Source organism: Pieris napi, chromosome 12 (assembly GCF_905475465.1).
Source record: "Pieris napi chromosome 12, ilPieNapi1.2, whole genome shotgun sequence".
Classification (NCBI taxonomy): Eukaryota; Metazoa; Arthropoda; class Insecta; order Lepidoptera; family Pieridae; genus Pieris; species Pieris napi.
Genome location: NC_062245.1, coordinates 7,941,769 through 7,964,385, shown reverse-complemented (window position 1 = coordinate 7,964,385; position 22,617 = coordinate 7,941,769). Strand labels below are relative to the sequence as shown.

Below are 22,617 nucleotides of genomic sequence, written 5' to 3'. Positions count from 1 at the left end.
GGGAAGTAAAAGAAGCAATTATAAGTTTGCGGGTCGCGAGTTCCTTACAGACATTTTGATGACTCTGCATACATTGTACGGGGCTCGTTAAAACTTTCTCGACCTGTTTTGGACATGTTTTCCAATGATTATATGCCCCTTGCCACTAATTTTGTACGCACAACGGACCGAGTACAAGTCTAAGTGCGGTGAGTCCACCAACCATACCATACCAATACTTTTATTTACTGACTTAAAAACGGAAAACCTTCCTTGGTTTTCGGTTAGACCTATCGTATGTGGTATTGTTGAAATTGGACAATATTTGCGAGTCAAAATAACTTTATTTAAAAGATTACACTTTTAAAGTAAAACTTCTTTAGGCGCGACTAGGGAGTAACTCACATTTTTTCTGACGGAAGTAACGCTTAAACGTAGTTTCCGCTATTTAAAATAATACGATAGCGCGTTTTATAAGTCCGTCAGCGCCATCTAGTGGTGCATTATTTGAACTGATATAAGTCAGTTTCTTGGTTTAGGATAGCATTCATTCGTTTTATTTGATACTGATTCTTGTAATTATGTTATTATTAGTATATTTATATTTAAAATGAAAATCCATACTAGTAACATGTAACAATTAAAATTCCACTAAAGAGGGAAGGTTCCCATCCTAGCTTGCTTTTTTTTGTTATACATAGTAGTAAGCCAGTTTTTTCGCTTAATTTCGTATTTTACCATTTGGAAGAAGTAAATTAATACTAAATTATTATCTGAAAAATCGGGTCTATTTTATATAAAAATAACCAAGTTCTATAAGAGAATAGAAAAGTGAATTAAAAAAAATTCAACAGTTTTTAAAAAATTGCAAAGTTTTTTTGAAAATCTCTAAATATACTTATTGATTTCTTATTTTAAAGATATACAAAATTATTTAAGATTAACTAGAGCTTAGTGCTAGATGGTGATGTGAATGTCCAGTTGTCGCAAGCCTTCTGCTTATATACTAAAGATGTGACGTCCGTGGGGTAGGATACCCGTGGTCACTGGTATCATCTTAGGAATGCGTTCTTAATGACTTATTGTTTATTAATGTGCCATTGTTTTTAATTACTTATTGTTTCATTGCAAGGTGTCATTGCTCGGAGTTGTTTATCTTTATGAGAGGTGTCAAGGTTCTCAAGAATTAGGTCATTGTTTTTTATAAAGAACCCTTGTAACTTGATGGCTTCACTTGCGTATGAAAGAATTAAATATTAAGGCAATTTAATTTGTAAGTGTGTATTAGAAAATTGTCAGCGTGTGTCAGGAATTAGAAAGATTATTATTTTCGTTTTACATTAACAGGATGGGGTGGAGGTACTTAATTCAATTTTCCCATTTCAGTTGACAGTTATTTGAAGTGAGTTTAATTTTTTATACTAACTACTATTACTTTTATTCTATATAAGTGTTCTCCAGGCAATTCGATCCATACGTTACATAGCTTTTTCTATCAACCAGTTGTTTCTGCGATAATACCTCAGATCGACCGTAATTTATTTTTCCTTTCATTTTGATCATATTCCCCTGCTTTTCTAATGGGTTTCATCCTACTGTAATTTTTTTTGGTTTCAAAAATTATCGGCACTGGTCTATTAATTCAATCCCCGCCCCGCATCATAACTTTGTACAGAAGGACCCCCCCTCCCCCCAAAATTCGTTACGTAATACTTCAACGCTCCCTTATCTGTAATCTCTTATTTGGAAATATATAGCTTGTATATCTAATGCTATTGCTATTTGGAGTATCGTCTCAATTGTGACAGAAAGTAAAACTTCATGTTGGTTTAGAATTTTTTCGTATTGCTGATTGGGATTACTAAACAGTCAACATTCACTATAGATCTACATTCAGCATAAATATTAAATCTACCATAGTCACTTGAAATTTCAATTACCCTACGTATACCGCGACCTCCATACAAATTCAATATTATGAAGTTTTTAAGAGGCGATCATATCTATGGAATACTAGCCGTTTCGCGCCCGCTTTGCTGGACGAATTAAAATAAATTTTATGTTTCATTATTTTATTTTTTTTCATATTTTTATTATTCTTCTTTTTAACTTCCCGCTAAGAAAATTTAAATATTTCGAAAATCGAGTTTTTAACAGATGTTGACGTTCTAGGAAGCCTCCCCGAATGTTTCCGCGGTGAAGTCCGTATGGATAAATTTTCATAAAAGTAAAACAGCAATAAAAAAATGAAGGAACGTTGGAATTTAATAAATAAATAGCCATAAACCATCTAGGAAAAATTTCGCATCGAATGGTGGTAGTTTCGATAGTGGTTTAGGCGTGATTGAGCCTCAAACGAAGACCATTTTCATTATATATATATAGATATGTATACATTTGACTTCTACAAAAAACTTACCTTTATTTGGACTACAATAGAAATGCTATGTCCATGCATGGTATGGTAACAAACGTGGTAGGTATATTTAACATACAATATTTGATATATGATTTTTTTGATAAAGCGGTCAGTTTTATTATATATTCCGCTAGCATATTCCAATTATTATAGAGGCAATAAGGTCATGTAGTTGCATTTGTGCATAATCCCAATGCATGATAACAGGAATCCGGTCCGCATAAAATGATAATACATATTCAAAATAGATTCGGTGTAATCAGGGCGCAGATAAGCTGATTATATTTTGGATTGACATTTTGTTGAATAAAAGATGTTCGTTCGTTTCAATTTAAGCTAAACGCCAATTTTATATATTCCTAATACGTAATTTCTTTATAATAAAAATAAAAACCAGTGGTATTTTTATTTTATAATTTTTCAGACGTGTTTGGCGCACTCTGTTGATTATTGGGCCTAACATATGCCGGTTTCCTCACTGTAAATGAGTGTGAAAAGTATATTGGCATCAATTCTTTTTTTTATATTTTTTATTATTTTGGAATATAAGATACAGGTATCACTTATTCCACGTCATTAAATTTGAATAGGTAGACATCCCTTCTCGTTGGCAAAGAAGACAGAGGATGTAGGCCGAGAGAAAAGCCGGCGTAAAAAACTCTCGGTACTGTTTTAAAATAGCAAATCATCAAAAGGACTTTGTCAAATAACACTTATTTTTAAACAAATATTTCAAATTAATTAGAAGTAGCCTGTCTAGCACTAATCAACTAGATAATCGTTAACTTTATAGTAAGCCATTTTACACAGCTTTTATTTAATACCTTTCTTAAATTTATTAAAAGGCAGAGATAAAAGAGCCTCTGGGATTTTATTAAAGAAAAGTATCCCTTTTCCCAAAAAACCCTTCCCATTGTGGAACCTGCAGTCAGTAGAGGTCTTTCTAGACCGAAACGACTGAGGAGGCTTTAGCTCACCTGAAAGCCTCCAGGCGTTGCTGTCTGCTCATTTTTCACCATTCCCATAAAAATTTAAAATGTATGCACTATGGTCTATGTCATTAGGATTAGCTTCGTCAAATACTACTGCGCGCAAAACCTTATGGTTTGCCAGGAAATAGTTTTATGTGTATATTCTAATTATCATATAAATTATTGTCCCGCGATACCTCACGTGAGAGTGGCGAGATGTTTGAAATAATTAATGAATGGTCCTACCGACGCCTTTGTTCACTCACAAACATGAAAATGTAATAAATTACTTATCTTGACTTCGGAACAATAAGTCTTTGTGAGAGTTTGGAATTACTTGTAATTCTAACATAATATATTACCTTTTATAAAAAGAATTCTCTTTAACTTGACGACGTTAAATATAAACGGAATTTTTTTAACAATTTTCCTGTGACCTTTTATTAAGGATTAAGGCGCTACAACCTCTTTAGGTCTTGGCCTCAGATTTCTGAATGTGTTTCATGATAATTTTTAAATCTAATAGGCAAGTAGGTGATCAGCCTTCAGTGCCTGACACACGACGTCGACTTTTTGGGTCTAAGACATGTAGACCACAAGCCCATGAACAAAAAATACCTGTGAAATGACCCAACCTGAATTACGCTTAGAAGGCTGTTACTATTTGAAAATAGCTCTGAGCACTATGCCGTCATTTCTGAGCGGTACATGTGAGTACGTGAGTGAATGGACTTTCTCAGGTACAATGGGGGAATTTCGACTAATTATTAATGTACGGCTTTGTTATAAGTGTATAGATGATTAAAAATAAATGTCGAAAAACCTAGTGCCGTACAAAAGTGATGGTGCCGGAAGTCGGTGCAAATTTTTAATTCGACGACAGTTGCAGAAGCAATATAGGTCATTTATTACTGTACGGCATTTGTGTCATTACTTTTGGACACATATACAGATACTTTACCCGTAAACGCCGTACATATTCCCAGCGGAGCGGTCGAAAGCCAAGGGTCGGAACCCTACCCCTACACCCATATACCCAAAGGTCATTGTAAAATGTACGGCAACATGTTCAAAATATTATTTAACACGGACAATAATGTTTTATAATTATGCCGTCCAAATATTATAGTTAATATTTGTGTAATTAAATATTTATCGAAATTTCAGGATTTACCAAGTTCTTACTGCTGTAAGATCAGAGAATAATGTACGGCAACTTGTTTTTTTACATAATGTTCCTAAATATTACCGTTGTACATTATAGCCGTTCATTATAAATGGTAACAAATAAAAATATTATGATAAAAAATATATGAAATTTCCGAAAGTTAGAGGTGACTTTTCAAATGCTCCTAGAGTAATATGGGGGGTAATATTTTCAAAGATTATTGTTATTTTATATGTAACAAATATAAATAAACAAAAAAAACCAGATGCCGTACATTTTACTCCAGATTATTCTTTACAGCTGATAAAAACTTCGACAACGTTTGAGGTCATTAATAACTGTACATATCTGAGTATGCTACCATAAGGCTGTAAAGTATATTTACAGCCTTATCGTATCAGCAGAGAGAGGTAAAGGAAAAATATTTTTAACAAAAATAAAAATATAATACAGGGCGTCCCAAAGTTATGAGACATGAAGGGAAAGTACCTTAAATATCGCAGATAGGGTATTTTACTAAAAGAAGACTTTATGTTATTTTTAAAAGTTAGTAATTCTGCATTCAAAGATTTTTTTAAAACTACTTGCCTCGTCTGGAAATCGAACCGGCTTAAATTAAAAAAAAAAACACCCCTACTTTTATGATGCCAATCGAAAGAATGGCCAAAACCTAATAACTTTTCTAAAGTAACAGACTCGTAGGGGATTTTTTTAGGCCGAATACGATAGATAATGTTTTTAATTTAATTAAAAAGATATATTCACGCTGTTACTTTCTTTTAAAATACTATGTTACTTACTACGAAGTACTAAGACGAGGCAAGTAATTTTTAAAAAATCTTTGAATGCAGAATTAATAACTTTTAAAAATAACATAAAGTCTTCTTTTAGTAAAATACCCTATCTACGATATTTAAGGTACTTTTCCTTCATTTCCCATAACTTTGGGACGCCCTGTATTGGTAAGCGGTGGTAGCGGACTATCGAAAGTGAACGGCATTTATCTTTTATTGAAGATTGTCTAAAGTATTAATAACCTGTGTTATTGCCGTACAGATAAAAGTCACCGGAAAATGACTCTTTTCTGAGGAAAGTAATTTACCCCATACACCTATGTGTTCCACAAAAAATGTACGGCATGCTGGAAAATGTTATCTATTTGTGAAGTACTCTCAAGATCATTTAATTTTATGTTGTTTCATATCATCATCACCTATATGCTAATCAGACATATGTTGCGACCCTTGGCTTTCGACCGCTCCGTTGGGAATATGTACGGCGTTTACGGGTAAAGTATCTGTATATGTGTCCAAAAGGAATCACACAAATGCCGTACAGTAATAAATGACCTATATTGCTTCTGCAACTGTCGTCGAATTAAAAATTTGCACCGACTTCCGGCACCATCACTTTTGTACGGCACTCGGTTTTTCGACATTTATTTTTAATCATCTATACACTTATAACAAAGCCGTACATTAATAATTAGTCGAAATTCCCCCATTGTACCTGAGAAAGTCCATTCACTCACGTACTCACATGTACCGCTCAGAAATGACGGCATAGTGCTCAGAGCTATTTTCAGATATAGTAACAGCCTTCTAAGCGTAATTCAGGTTGGGTCATTTCACAGGTATTTTTTGTTCATGGGCTTGTGGTCTAATGTCGGTTTCCTCACGATGTTTTCCTTCACCGTTCGAGCAAATGATAATATAAATGCGCACATAGAGAGAAAGTCCATTGGTGCACCAGCCGGGGATCGAACCTACGACCACAGGTTTGAGAGTCGCACGCTGAAGCCACTAGGCCAACACTGCTCATTGTAATTTTTAAATAATTAGTGTAATATTTGAACACATTTTACTCCTTTAATACTGAACTGTGTTAAACGAGTATGTAGGGTCAGTATGGTAAAGGCGACTTAACAAAACCTAGATTTGGCGCTCGCACTCAAGCTGTAGACTTTTATTTCTACACACTATTAATATTTGCTTGTACCGCGCACTTTGTGATGTCCCAAAACATTAACAACGATGCACAGAAAGCTGATCACTAACATGCCAAAATAATAACAGATTTAGTATAGTCCTTGTAGAATATTTAGATACAGAATATTAATTTACGCATGGTTTTACTATTTAAATACAATGTTAAAGAAATAAATTAAACATCTATATTTAAGCTTTTACGTACTTCGTCTAGTAAAAAACTTAAAAGTCAATTATCCCAAGGTATATTTATCGAGTATATTCGTCTGATCATGTCTGCAAATAAGGCTCTGTGTACTGTAGTGGTATATCGGCCACAATAAGTAATTGACCTACATGCTTAATTCAATATCATCCGATCGAATAGTGACGCAAGTCCTATGTGTGCTACAAGTAAACAACATATGAGATTTGTGCTAATAGTGTAAGTAATATTAGTCCTTATCGGTCACTGGGTCAATACATCGAATTAAAAAAGCAAAATTTAATTTGAATTTCTAAGTTTACTTTTTTTTATTTTAACCAGCAGTATCTCATGATTTAAATGCGTGTCATCATCATCAGCCTCTTTATTTGGTCAATTTTTGGACTTACGCCTCCTCTATTTTCCCCCAGTACGCTCTGCACTGGCCTTTCTGTATCTACTGAGAGCCAACTTCCTTGACGATGTCGTCAGTCCACTTAGTCGGTGGGCAGCCGTGCTTTTGTACTGCCGAGGTCTCCGTTCGAGCAGCCTACGGGTCCATCGGTTCTTCTTCATGTGCGCTATGTGAACTGCCCACCTCCACTTAGATGTTGCAACAGCCCTTAATACGTCACTTACGCCGGTCTTTTCACGAATGGCCTCATTTTGTACGAGTTCGCGAAGGGAGGTGCTAAGCATTGCACGCTACATCGCCCGCTGCGCATCTATCAGGCTTTCCAAGATGCGCAGCGGGCCCAAAACCCATAATATCTACAGGTACTTGGTTTTGTCTGGTTCTTTCGATGTTTATCATAGCTTTCGATGTTAGTCTTGAAAGAGTTAATCTTTAGGCCCACCTTCGCTGACTCCTGGCCTAGTAATTGACTAGAGTCAACAAAGAAAAACGCTTTTACCGGATTAAAGTTATGTATTATTATAACCCTCCATCTTTTAGTCGATACCAACTCCGGGGAAATAAATACAGATAATGCAACTTTCTCTGCAGCTGTGATACTTCTTGACATTCAACATCTTTTGTCTTCAGTCACCGTGACCACGTACGCTGTAAAGCACGCGAAACGTCGGATAAATTTAAAATTATGTCAAATAATTGTAAATTTCTAATAATACATAACTTTAATCCGGTAAAAGCGTTTTTCTTTAAATGTGTAAAGGTTATGTTAATCAAAGACAATACTATATCATGAAGATGTTATTAAAGAATACTAGCCGTCCTGTTTGATATATATATAAGTTAAGAAAGCGTTTGTTGAGACAGTGTTACCATTTAAAAATAAACAAAATCACAAATATCAGATATAAACACTTTTTTACTTGATGGACACCGTGTCAACTTTCATGAAAAGTCAACAAACTAAACAGTTATTAGTAGAACTCTAGTTCTATTTCTGGTCTATTAATCACGATTTTGTATTCTTCGTCTAACAGTTTTCAAATGGTTTTCCTTCGTGTATTAAGTCGCAGTTTTAGTGACTTTCGGCTGTTACTATTGTTGTTGTTTCCTCTATAACTTTATCAATAATGTCCTTTTGGTATCGTTTAAGGTTTTTGCTTTTTTTTGGTGCTGGTTGCAAATGCGTAAATTTTTCTGCTGTATCATTTAAAATTTTGCATATACTTGAGTTACCAAGTATGTTAGATTGACACAGCTTTATAATATTAGTCCAGATCTACGATCCTTAATATAACTTACTTAATTTATATTAAGGATGTAGATCGAACATCAATTGCCGTAACGAATATCTCGATGGGGAGTCGTTACTGTACATATTCGATAGTCACGTCACGGCATTAGGCACGAAATTTTCCGTATTGGTTACTGACATTAAATTAGTCAAGTTTACTACACGAATACTATTCAAAATATCGCTTCCGTTTAGTTTGAAAAACGCCAGTCTTTCGTCGATAGTTTGGGCAAGTATTTGATTACGTCATTAGTCGCGAATGTTTTCTATAATTACCATTAAATTAATCAAGTTTACTACACGAATACTATTCAAAATATCGCTACCGTTTAGTTTCAAAAACGCCTGTCTTTCTTCGATAGTTTTGGCAAGTATTTGATTACGTCATTAGTCACGAAATTTTTCTATAATTACCAATAAATTAATCAAGTTTACTACACGAGTACTACTCAAATTATCTCTACCGTGAAGGTTCAAATACGCCTTCTTTTTTCTACTTACGTTTTCGTACGTTTAACGTAGGTTTGTTTGTTTAAAAGATCAACAATGAATTTCAGGTCAACTCAATAAAGTCGTTGATGTCACCGCGGGCTTGTGATAGTATTGCGGGAAAGTAAACAATATAACGATGTTACAAATTGGTACAAAAGCATACAATTTCGCAATATCTGTCAATATATAAATGAGTTGCGGTTCGTTTGTCTCGCTAAAACTCAAGAATAGTTGGACCAATTTGGTTCAATATCTTGAAATATTTGTGGAACCTCAGGAAAGGTTTAAACGGTAGGAACAAATAATAAATAAAGAAAATACTAAAAGACGCAATTAAATTTCCTTCATCTTTCTTTTTAGAAATAAAAAAATGTCTCTTGGTTGTCATATATAAGATGCCTTCAAACATTGTGTTTCATGTGTGCGTGCTGTAGTATGATGTCCGACTCTTTGATCTGTGTTAAAATTTTTATATTAAGTTTGGCCACTATTATCTTTTGGTGATACAAAGTTCAATGGGTCATCTAGTACCTAATAAAACACCAAGTGCAGGTAATATTAAATAAAATTGTTATTAGTTTTTATATAATATGTTACTATATGTACGATACAAATAATATAAGAATTGACCAATTCATAAGAATAATAATGTAAAATTCCTATAAATACAAATTTGCGTGGCATTGTGTGTGGATATGCGAACTTACGATTGTACCACCTTACACATTTTTGTACCATATTCTTGCAATAAATTATTACTATATTCTAACATTTAAATTCTACTATATCTATTAGCTTCTTTTGGTTAGTAATATACAAGTTGTACCGCTTATTGCAAAGAACTGTTTGGCGTTCGTTCTAGTTACCATTAATCACAAAAGATGCCAACATTTTCGTAACTTCATGCCAGGCGTTGTTAAGATAAGCGTTTACATGCCTTTAATTTGATAGCTGAGGCACAAAATGTATGGATGTAGTAATTATATACGTTTATTTTTAGCCACGAATTCCTAAATTTTCCCTAATAGGATCTTTAAGATCGTATCACTATACACTTACACACTATACATATCATTATACATTCATTCTCGTTTAATACATTTAATTATCTTGACTCATATTTATTTATTAATGCACACCCCCCCACCCCCATCGCATATACTTTAATTTTAATTATTAAGTTAATTTAAAAAAAATAACCTAAAAAATTTACGAAGATTGGTTTTAACAGTTGTTTGATACATTTAATTGATTATACAAAACAATACTAAGTTGGTTCAACGTATTACTCTCCGTCCATTACATGCAATACGCCCCCTGTAATTTTTTACGGAACATAATCTAATATCAACCTAATGGTAGCCTTATGATTGTATGGCGTGATTATGGTTAGGCTCGCCCAACATCACCGTCTCATAATGTCGTAACGTCGTATTTGTATGCAAATACCACTCATGTGTATGTAAATGTGGGCCAAGATGTGTGTCAATTTGTCTGCCACGCTTAACGAGGCGACATTACAAATTGCTACTGTTTTCTATTACCGTCTTGTTTATTGTCATTGCAATGTTGCTGGTACTTGAAAAATACCACTTCATGTTGATCGATATTTAGTGTCTGTTTCACAATGTATGGATAAGATCTACATAAGTTCCAAATTAGCTATTTATTACTTATTGGTGGGATAAACACTATTGTTGCGTTTCAATGTCAGATAGCGCTAATCGTCACATAAAGTCCATCATAAGTTATGAGTCCGATGAATGTCAAATAGCACAATTTATCTTCCAAATAATTTATGTATTGCATAGCTACATGGTACTTTATCCATACATTGTGAAACAGACCCTTAGAATACTAATAAAGACTAATTTTGTGCTTGGCGCATTTAAGAAAAAGTTAATAAAATAACGGATATAGTCGCGTTATTTACAAAACTGGTCGTTTAGAATGCTTTTCAGCAGTGAGTCGTTCTCAGCGATCAATGAAACACACGTGTGTGTGTGATTCAATGAAAAACGCATATGTGTTTGCCATTACCAGGTTACTTACGTATATTAACATTATTATTAATTAACAGCGGGTGGTTGTAGGGGAAAAAAGCGTCCTTTCAACATTCGTCCAATTATATTTTGTAGTAAAAACTAAAAGTTTCTGTAAATTTTCTTTTATACTTAAAGAACAAATGAGGTGTTTTATTTATAATAATAAAGGTTTATAGTGAAACACTTTCTGAATATTAATAATAATTTAATTAATATAACTTTGACAATATGACAATTATAAGTATTTACACGATATGTACATTTTTACATAATAATAACTGGTATACAAACATTTATTAATTATTCGCCTTGCGAGAGCCTATCTAAACTTAATAAATTCTTCGTTACAACCCTAGGCCGAAACAAATTGTCCCACACCAATATACACTGAATAACCGCACGCGCCGATATTTGACTTCCCCTTTAGTCGTAACACTGAAACTTGAAAAACATCTGACAGAGACGCGACAGGGCTCGTGTCTTGTACCTGTCAGAGGCTTCAACACTTAAACATACAGAAGGTCACACACAACACCGACGACAGAGAACGACAAATACATTTAAATTACTCATATTTTACAATTTGGTCCAAATTTCGAACCACATATGCAATAAGTGAAAATTTGCTCTGGAGTCAATATTCCATAGCAAAAAAGGCTTATATTTCAATAACACCCAATTATTACGCTATGCCTATCAGCTTAAGAACGAGCTGGTGACCTTCTGTATATATTATTAGGTGGATAGATCTAGTCTATCGAGACGATGAGAGAATCTTCTTCAAGTAGCGGGGCAGAGGGTTCGCGGACGCGGCGCGAGGCCCTTACTCAGAGGCGCGTGTGAGTAAGGCCGTTGGGAGTTATTAGCGGCGTCAAAGTAGATGGCCGTGTCTCCAAGTGCATAGGCTCACAGGCGGCAAATGACTGTGACGTCACCGCAGTCGACGCTTCAGAACGGGATCCCGCCACGGCCCCACCTGTGCGCCGCGCTCCAACGCCCGTGCGGCTTTGAGCCCGCGCTGTTCCACCACCCTTCTTCCGTGGTATGACACTGTTTTCGACGTGCAAAGCTGCATTTACATCCTTTCCGGCGGCACATGTACACGCTTTCAGAAAACTCTTTTTGAAATTGTCACTCAGAAAGGCGTATAGGATCGGATTCATAGCGGAGTTGCTGTAGCTAAAGCAGGCGGCGACCAGAAATACGGTAATAGTTATTCGACTCGCACATTCTGTTGGAGGCGAATAGATAAGAGCCACTTGAAAAGTCCAGTAAGGAAGCCAGCACATTACATACACAGCTATCACAGTAAGCACGAGGCGAGTAACTTTCCGGTGAGACCGTTTCTTCTCCTTGGACTTATTTTTTGGTCCAACCGTCTTTAGTTTTCGAATGACTAGACAGTAGAAGATAAATATCAGCGTTAAGGGTGCCGCAAATCCGAGAGCAAAGGAATACAGGGTAAACGTTCTTGATCCTTTATTGAAATCTCGCTCCGGCCAGACGATATTACAGGAAACGCCATTCTCGGTTGGTATTAGGGTGGTATACATAAATATAGGTGTCATGACAAGCGCGGAGGCTGTCCAGGCTGTAGCAGCTACGATTCGAGATACAAAGGGTGTACGGAAACGCGGGGCCGCTATAGGATGGCAAACTGCTATGTAGCGATCAGCACTCATAATGCAATGGAAAATACTACTCGTAAACTGATTGATGCCTGTCGATATCATATACGCCTTGCACATGAAACTTCCAAAGGGCCAAGCACCTTGCGACATGGTAACGATGAGGAAGGGTATGCCTATAAGGAAGCATTCATCGGCGATGGCTAAATTGACAATGTACATATTAGTGACCGTCTGCATCTTGGAGTACCGTAGCACTACGTAGATGACGAGTGTGTTGCCCAGAAGCCCTACTACGCACACAATTGCATACAGCAACTCCGTGACCACATACACGACGGGCAAGTTTATGTTAGGACAGTTCTCGAATGTACTGTTGAAGGTACTGTTGTCATCATACAGGTAGCTGCCGCTGCCATAGATCTCCACGTCTTCCAGCTCCATTTTCACGGATTCTTTGTGCCACTTGTCGATGTTAGCAGCAGGACTATTTACCTGGAAAAGATTGAAGAATTATTAATTAAAGATAATTTTTTTGTTTGAGGTCCTTGGAAATTACAGATTTCCCATAGTTAAAGACAAAATATTATTCTCAATAGACGCGATAAATGTTTGCCTAAATAAACGAGTTTCCGCGTAAATAATTAAGTAGAGATGTTTTGAAACGTTCACCCTTTTACCCTGATTATGTTTCAAAATTAATTAAATTGCTCGTAAAACTGTCTAAGCAATTTGAGGGTCTACGAGTGGCATCCAGTAACCCCTCATAAAATGCCATTAATTATTTATTACTATCTACTTACATCGTGCAATGATGGATGACTCAGAAAACTCCCGACCCGAGTTATCTGAAACAAAAGAATAAGATTATAAAGGTAGTTTTAGTTGGAAAAGTTCCGTTTTGGCTTTCAATTCAATAACTGTTTACCATTCCACTTATGTAGCGTACACATACTCTATTTTATTGGATAAATATTAGACAAAATTACATTGTCTTTTATACAGTGGTACTTCTGTCTTAAAAGTACAACTTTTATGCTATTTTACTTTGATACGGAGTACGTTTATGATTTATGAGATGTTAATTGCTTGCGTAACATATCTATAAAATTAATATTATTTTTAATTACTATTAATATTATTTTTAAAACTACACACCCATGTATTTATATATTTATTCACAAAAATATACACACTTAGCCAATACGTTATTGTGGAAAAAAATGATATATGTAATATTAAATACAAAATATCGCTACTGTGAACTCACTCTGCGAACACTTAAAGATGTCGATAGTGTCGGAGACAGCATTCAGTAGGCACGTCTTGTAAATCATGGAGTATTAATAATTTGTTTTAATTCGTAACTAGTCAAAATATTTCTCGGAAACTGGAACTTATATCGAGAAAATCTAAATGTAAGACTATAAAAATAGTCTAAGTTTCCTCCCAATCGGCTCAATTTCTGAGATATCCACGCATTTCTGGAGGAGACATGGCGTACGTACGTATTTGTAGCTTATTTGTCTAAATAACTTTTATATGTTACATTTATTTTTGATCTGTTGTAAAAATTCATATTTAATCATCAGAAAATGCTTGTGTTTGTGTGTTCGTCGTTTGCATGCCCCATCAATCAAATACAAACAGTAAACAACATTCCGATGTCTTTTGATGATTTATTAATAACAAGGCAGAGTTGTGGTACGGCTTTCTGGTAACAATTCAATTCAAAATACCTTAAAATTTGTATTTAAGAGACTATAGACTAGAAGAGAATATACACTATATTTAAGTCTGAGCTCACTATTGCCTACTGTCACAAATAATGTTTTGCCAGGAATCGAATACAGTGCCTTTGGTTTTTACGTTCTTATTTTTGAAATAGCAAAATGCTGCGTGCTTTAACTTGCGTTTTTCCATATAAAGGTTCTAGTCTAATCGACAAGTTCAATTTCACAACAAATTCTTAAATATTAATAGTTTATTAAATATTGGCAAAAAACTAAATGACATTTTTTTTTCATCTTTAATTGTGTATAACTTTTGCAATTTTTTATGTGCTAATACACGCTTTTAGCACATTTTTCTAGACGTCATTCCGGATCCAATGAGGTTTCGCACATAATTTTAAGAGCAGTATCTCTATTTTGTACCATTTTCAACTTGTCGACTAGACTATTCGTCAAAAGAATAACATTAAAAATTAAATGGTAAAAACGCAAATTAGACACAATTCATTAGCTCATTCTAAGTATTCGTATGAACGCTCGTTGTGTGAACCTCTGTGATGTCTCGTTAAAAACTAATTTTTCATGCAAACAGTGAACCGTGATATCGAACAAATTGCAACAATGTGCTTGTCAGTGTGGTCATGTTTGTTTATTAAAATAGATGGGTGAGAGCTATACATGTACCAAAATGTCTGCCAAGCATGAACTCTGCGCTATCGTTTAGACAACCGTTTTGGCGCATATTTGTATAGCGTTTATACAATTCATAAAAATACAATATCAGCATTGTCCACCTCCTCCCTGCGTTCCCGTTTTTTTGATTGTCGTTATTCGTTATTGACTGTATGTTAATAATTGATTTTTTTATAAAAAATATGTGAAATCTATAGTTGCAATATTTTTCAGTGCACCGTGTATCTACTTAATAATTTAGTTGCTTCATTATTTTTTATAACACCATGCGCCTATTTTATTTTAGTATAGTGGTTTTTAATTCTAGGTACATGGTCTTCAAATATAATTATCAAATCAATGTACACAAAATATTGTAACAACTATTTTGAAAGCAAGTATGGAGTTTCTTGCCTATTCTTCTCATTACGCGTCTATTGCGTTAGAAATTCGAGTGTACCTATTGTTTATGCTATCATACGAACTGTACTCACAAAATTGTCTGTGTTGTCTTAAGGTTTCGATATTGATCTGTTTTCAACATTACGCAATTATTGAAATATAGGAAATCAATTAGTCTAATATTTTTGTTCATACACGCGTTTGGATCCACCTTTAAAACAGCTACTTGGGATAATAAAACGCTATTTTCGTAGCACATTTTATGTTTAAAAAGTGACACGTTAGAAGTTATACTTCTTTGATAAAAGATTCATGATAAAAATCTTTTTAAAAATGTTATTCTACGTTTGTAGAAAAAACGACACAATTTTGTGATATTTAAATAAAGTTTATTTAAATATCACAAAAAAACTAAAATGTTGACTATAGCTAACTTCAGGGTGTCGGTTTTTTTGCATCATGCGCGCGCATCGTAAAAATTTTCTCTTATCATTTTTCCCTAACGCGCCAAAAGATATATATAGTAGTAGTATAACTTCAAAAATTACGTTGATGCTCATGCTTGGCACGCACTGGCCTTTATTTTACACATTTTAAAAATGTTAAGCAAGCCACAAAGCCACACAACTTACAAGCCCGCCTGTGCACCTAAATATTCTCTGTGGGCAGTTAACTCTTGCTCGTACGGTGAAGGAAAATATTGTAAGAACGCCAGCTTCACTCAAAAATCGATTGTTTCTGACACAGCAGGCTAATCACCTACATCTTAATATATATAAATTACGCGTCACGTTATTTATGCTATGGACTCCTAAACTACTAAACCGATTTCAAGCAAATTTGCACCGTGTGCAGTTTGATCTAACTTAAAAGATAGGATATATTATTCTACTGTAAGACCGATTTGAGTGATTTTTTTTGTATGCGTTGGGTGGAGACCTGGATGGATTAGATCCACATATCAAATGGCGCTGCAGTCGGTACTTTCATACTTTGTTTAATATCATAATCGCTTGAAATATCACGCAGGACAACGTCTGTGGGGTCAGCTAGTATAATATAACAAATTCTAGAAAGTGATGTATATTTGTGAAGCGAAAACGCAAAAATGGTTATTATGCCCGACTATGAATGGATAATTTCATACACGTTTATTTAATGTTATATTTAGCTGTTTACGATAAATACACAACGCATCGATGAGCCGATATGTTTGTATTTGATTTGCATTTATATATAGCAATACTGGTAATTGTAATTTATATTATTATTTCTGCCGCTTTACTTCTGTTTATTATTACAATTTAGCAAATATATCATAATATAGCTATAAATTTAAATTCAGAAGCGCAGTTCTCGACGACCTCACAATCTGATTGTACCTAAGTTTAGAACCAATAACGGTAAAAAAACATTGAGCGTTGGGGGAGTGCTGCGGTATAATAGACTTCCACAAAATATAAAAAGTGCAGACTGCCTGGCAATATTTAAATTAAGACTAAAAGACCAACTCTTGAGTGATCCCAGTTATCTACGTAAATGAAAGTCCACCCAAGTTCTACTTCGCTAATTCATCCTTGAAGATCTTCAATGATCCACGACGTGGAAGCTGTATCTTTGGTATATAAGTTCTCATGTTCTCATGACTATTGTCTGTTATGAGAATAAATGTCTTTAAACCTAATATAGTCATAGAGCCCAGCAAATTTTTAGGTCTGCGTCTCAGATACAAAATATCTGTTTCGTGATCATTTCATTTCTTAATACCTAACACAAGCACGGCCCTAGGATTCATAGGTGTACGCCACTATGCCAACACTGTTATTCTAATTATTATTTCAAGTAAAATATGGTTATCAATTATAATATTCATATATAAGATTTGAAATTGAAATCTCACGAGTGTACCAATGGGATTTTATATTTTAGCCTTGTCCCAAATGACGATTAAATTTCTTTGATGTACTAAGTAAATATATTTCGTGAAATTGTATTTCAATATTCTATCTGGTACTTAAGAAGTACACACGTAAGGGGCTTACTATACATAACAATTTGATATTAAGGACCTATCCTATCGCTAAACTCCAAAAAAGTACATTGTTTCTTTCCATTTTTCGACATCGTTCTTGAAGTAGGGCGAATGGAAAAAATATATGGTGGAGTTGAGTAGTTTATGTATCCATTTTGAAAGATCGATACACGATTTAAATAGCTTCGCTCGATAGAAAAAAAATCCAAACATAGCCAATTTTTAACACTTTGAATTCATTTTATGAAGAAAATGTATATAGAACATAATTTTGAAATTTACACGATATATTTAATCGCAAGCCAAGTAATCCATTTCAGAAAAAGAAATGATAAAATTACATTAATAAATGTTTTACATAGCTAATTGTTATTACGGGCCGACGCGACGCGCCTCTCCACCGCAGTCCACCCCGAGACTCTGACACAGCAATTCGTGCTGGGATAGGGCCTTAACGCCGATTATTTATTCAACTTGGTAACAAAATTTACACGTAAAAATAAAATGCCTCTTAATTTACATTTACTACCAATTCCCTAATAAAGGCGTAGAACGGATGAGAAGAGCCGGCAAGAAACATTTTTTTTTACAAAATGTTTGAACGAAAGTAGAACTATTGCTGCAAATCTAGCATTAGAAAGGTATTGAAATATTCTGCTGTATTTCAAAAATTTTGAATAATTATACTCATGTTACCTTTCAACTTAATGTGACAATTCGCGCTGACCAAACAGATATGTTGTTATGGTAGGGGAGCCCAAGAGGGGATTTCGGGATTTACTAAAGCGCGGCAGATTAATATATAGGGGGATACCTTGTACCCGGTTAAGTACCTCCACAAAATATGAGGCCCATATATAAAGCCGCACGTGAAGGAGACAGGATCAGTTTAGTAAAAAAAAATTGACCATCAGAAATTCCCGAGCGCGTCAGATTAAGGTAGGGTGAGTTAATTACATCCTAAAAAGTGTATTTTCCACTAATCTGACAATTTGAGAGTGACGGAAAAAAAGGGGAGGGCAACAAAGTTGTAAAAAAAAAACGTCATCTCGACATTCTCGAGCGTAGCTAATTTTTTTTTTATTTTGAAGGAAATAATTCAAGAATAATGAAAAATATATAATCTGACGATTTCCGCAAGCCGAAATAACAAAAATTCGTCGATAAAGTTAAATGCGTGCAGCTGCGTGATGCCTACATTTCCTTAAACCGATCGGAATCTACTAAACGGCGTTCTAAATATTTCCCTCAAAATTACATTTCCTGTGAATTTGAACCGATTCGGACCGATAGATTTTGAGAAATTTTGAAAAATCTTAAAAAAATAAGAAATATTTTTTTTTAAAGTGGTTTCTTTATCGATCAACTTCAAAAACTTATCCACCTTTGAGCTTGAAAAACCACGTCGATCGCCACCAAGCTGGTCAAATACGGTTGATTCGTTCGAGAGATATCGTACACGAAAGAAACCCGAAAAAGTGTTTTTTCGGGATTACTCCGAAATTTGTGGTTCGATCAATTAAAATTATTAAAAATTATTTATGAGGATGATAAAACTGCGTCGAATGCCGCCAACCGCGTGAAAATTGCTAGATCCATTCAAAAGTAATTGCGGTTTGAAAATTCCAAAAATAGTGTTCTATTTTAATTTAATTTAATTTAATTGTTTAATTCAGAAAACAAGGTTCCATAACAATGTTAGTAAATTACAGCTTAATACCTTAAATCTAAGTGTTAGTATGTTTACATTAATTCATACCGGAATCATTCCGCATGAAATAGAGGAACAGTGATTCATGTATGGGCAATCGACTCGGTCCGCGATAATGCGGAGGATACCGTTACCGCTAGCTCTCACCCTGCGCACCAAGGATGCACATCTCTTGCGTATGGTGGCGTAAAAACAATCCACCCGCGCCTCAGCAAACATCCCCGATGCGCTGCAGAATCGAGGCAGCCGCAACAGCACCCTGAACGCATTATTATATTGGATACGGAAAGCGTTGTATGACAATCGAGTATATTTCGACCATAAGGCGCTCGTATAGAATGATGTGCAGAATGCTCTAAACAAGGTTACTTTCACATCAATTGAGCATCGTGCAAACCTGCGGGCGATCATGTTCGCCCTGACACACAACGCTCTCCGTTCCCTATCTATATCAGCATCGTCACTGAGGTCGGGTGTCAAAATGTGTCCAAGATATTTAAATGTTTTTACAATTTTTAAGGGGACCCCATATAGCGACATGGGGGGTATACTGGACACACCCTTCCAACCGGCCCCAAAGACCATGACTTCCTTTTATTTACATTATATTTCAAACCATGACTAGCCGCATATACCTCACAGAGCTTAAGGAGACGTCTAACCCCACAGACCGACGCACTCAGCAGCACCATGTCGTCTGCGTAGCTGATATTGTTAACGCAAACACCGTCCACGTGACAGCCTACACGCTCGCTGCTAAGCGTCTCAATCAAAGCGTTTATATATAAATTAAAGAGAGATGGAGAGCTCAGTCCACCTTGTCTTACTCCACACTGCATCGTATAGGGCTTAGACAAGGCACCCATCCATTTAACATTATTGATTTGGTTACCATACCAAAACTTAAATACGTTCAGAAGTTCTTGAGGAACACTTATATCCTCTAGCTTCTTCCAAAGTAGATCGTAGCAAACCAAATCAAATGCCTTGGAAAGATCAAGGAAACAGGCATATACCGCCGTCCTCCGACGCAGATAGTATGAAACGGTGTGCTTAAGACTCAGTATAGCACCATCTGTAGACAGCTTAGGTCGAAACCCAAACTGGTTATCGTGCAAATGTAGATATTTATTTAACTGAGTATTAAGCAAACCGTCCAACACCTTAGCCATAATAGTCGCCAGCGATATAGGCCTGTAGTTTGAACCATCCGCCAAGTCTCCTGTCTTGTTTTTTACAACCGGTATAACTAATGTTCGCATAAGATCATAGGGTAGATATGAATGACTTATACACAACGAGTATAGCATGGCTAATAACCTATATATATGAGAACCAGCGTACTGTATATGCTCGATGCTTAACCCATCATGACCAGGGGACTTTCCTCTTGACATAGAACTTATAACGCTTCTTACATGTTTGGCGCTAAATTGAGTATTAACCCCATCACCAATGGGTACAGCACTGAGTTCGTTTCGCGACAGTCTCAGCGAGGATGATATATAGAAGTTGTCTCGAAAAAAATCAGCAATTTCTTTCGAGTCACTTAACCCTCCGACGCTGACTGGGAGTCCCGGCCTCGGCGTCAGCCTCTTTGTTTCTTTCCAAAACGAAACGAAATCTTTTTTATCATGACAAGTGGCTAGTTTTTCCATTTTTATTAAATCTTGATGGTTTTGACACCATTTTAGTCGTGATTTAAATATTTTTCTGCTTTCACACATGTCATTATAAACCCTCCCTGACTCTGGTTTCCCATGAAGTAACCAAATCCTAAACCTCAGCCTCGCTTCCGAGTGCGCCGGCTTCACATGTTTGTTCCAACCTATAATATTTTGATTTCTATCATTAATTTTATTTTTATTAGGGTATTTCCGACTAGTCACGGCTGCCTCACTAAGAGAAATAACAATATTATTATATAATATATCAATTGCACCTTGATGATTAGGTCTATCACAGTAACAACCTGCGCAATCCGTAAATATCTCTGGAAAATCTATTGATTTTAACCTCTTGTTACATTCACTTTGATATAACAATATTTCTTCCTCGGATCTTTGACCCCAACGTACGTTATTGTTTACAGAGTTACTTTGTGTAGAGGACAACTTTTTACTAATAATCTTAATATTAAAATGAAGTATAAGCGGGTAATGATCTGACCACAACACATCATACATAATATACACTTTTGATATTGAATGGCGGGCCGCGTCTGTCACTAAACAATGATCGAGCCACCTCCGTGATCCGTGAGCCTCACTAACAAAAGTATAAGTGTCAGAGTGCGGACCGAGCAACTCAACATCTATACATGACCACCTTTGATCATAACAATAATTTAAAAGTTCATAGTAAAATAACGAGTACGGATGCGCATTAAAATCCCCTAGTATGTAAACAGATTCTATGCCATACTCATCAACAATAGCACTCACCACACTTAGACAGTCCGTAAACACTGGCAAGTTGTCCTGCGAGTCCGTAGGCATGTACACACACACTACGATTATGGGTCGATCACTCGTTATTATTTTTATTGCACAAACTCGAGAATTATTACTCGGTAACACTACCACATTATTGAACACACTCCGCCTCCACAGCAGGGCCACCCCTCCATAGGGCCTCCCCCGCAGCATTCCCTCTGATGTGTCCATCGCTGATGTTCCCGTGTACCCGAAGTCCGCCTCAATACTGCCAAGATATGAGATCTCGCTCGGTAGCAACCATGTTTCCTGAAGAGCTATGATGTCTGAGTGACGACATAAATCCCTGATACACTCTAAGGATCGTTTAATATTTTTACAATTAAATGTTGTCATTGCGTATACGCCGTTATCCATTGTTTACATTTACAAGGCCGGATTTCATATTTGTTTCATTTATAATATGGCGATTTTTATAATGTACAAAGCGCCTAAAAATAATTCCTTTAGGCCAGAGTTTATCATCTAAAAATAATGACAAATTGTCCTCAGGTATCATGAACTTGTACGCTAAATGGTTGTTATGTCTTTTAATTGATATTTTTTTTAGCGATATATTCACTTGAGTTTTCTTGAGAACATAATCTATGATATCCGATTCAGCCGTATCTTTATGTACATTGCTTATAAAAATAGGTATAAACCTTTCCGCCGCCTTGAAATTAACACCGTCACTGGCTTGACCAGTCATTCCTGCAAACCGTTGTTTACATTTTGTTTTACGTCTCGTAACGGTTTGCCACGCACCATCCGTGGGCTCGATATTATCAACTGGAAAAACCGTCCCGATCAGTTGTCCAGAGCTCATTTGTTGAGTTACGCTTGTCTCCGCTGAAGCCACCGCATTCACCGTCGCCCCTGTCGTCATGGTATGAGTCATAATACCGGTCTCGGCCGACATAATCGACGAATGCATGTTTTCGCGAACCACACTACCCTCACTGATACTTCGATAAAGTGGGTCTTTATTGTTTGACTCGCAATTGGAGTTA

At 35.6% G+C, this 22,617-nt stretch overlaps 1 protein-coding gene across 3 annotated transcripts in view; it reads right to left on the bottom strand.

The window, feature by feature from the left end:
• Positions 1 to 11,179: 11,179 nt before the first annotated feature.
• LOC125054477 (somatostatin receptor type 5-like) overlaps positions 11,180 to 22,617 on the bottom strand; it is a 113,563-nt gene continuing 102,125 nt past the window's right edge. For all 3 annotated transcript variants that reach the window (XM_047656405.1, XM_047656404.1, XM_047656403.1), the window contains 2 exons: positions 13,384 to 13,428; positions 11,180 to 13,075 (listed from right to left, as the gene is read on the bottom strand). In XM_047656405.1, the coding sequence (XP_047512361.1) occupies positions 11,780 to 13,024 (1,245 nt within the window). In that variant the 5' untranslated portion in view covers positions 13,025 to 13,075; positions 13,384 to 13,428 and the 3' untranslated portion in view covers positions 11,180 to 11,779. The remainder of the gene's footprint in view (positions 13,076 to 13,383; positions 13,429 to 22,617) is intronic.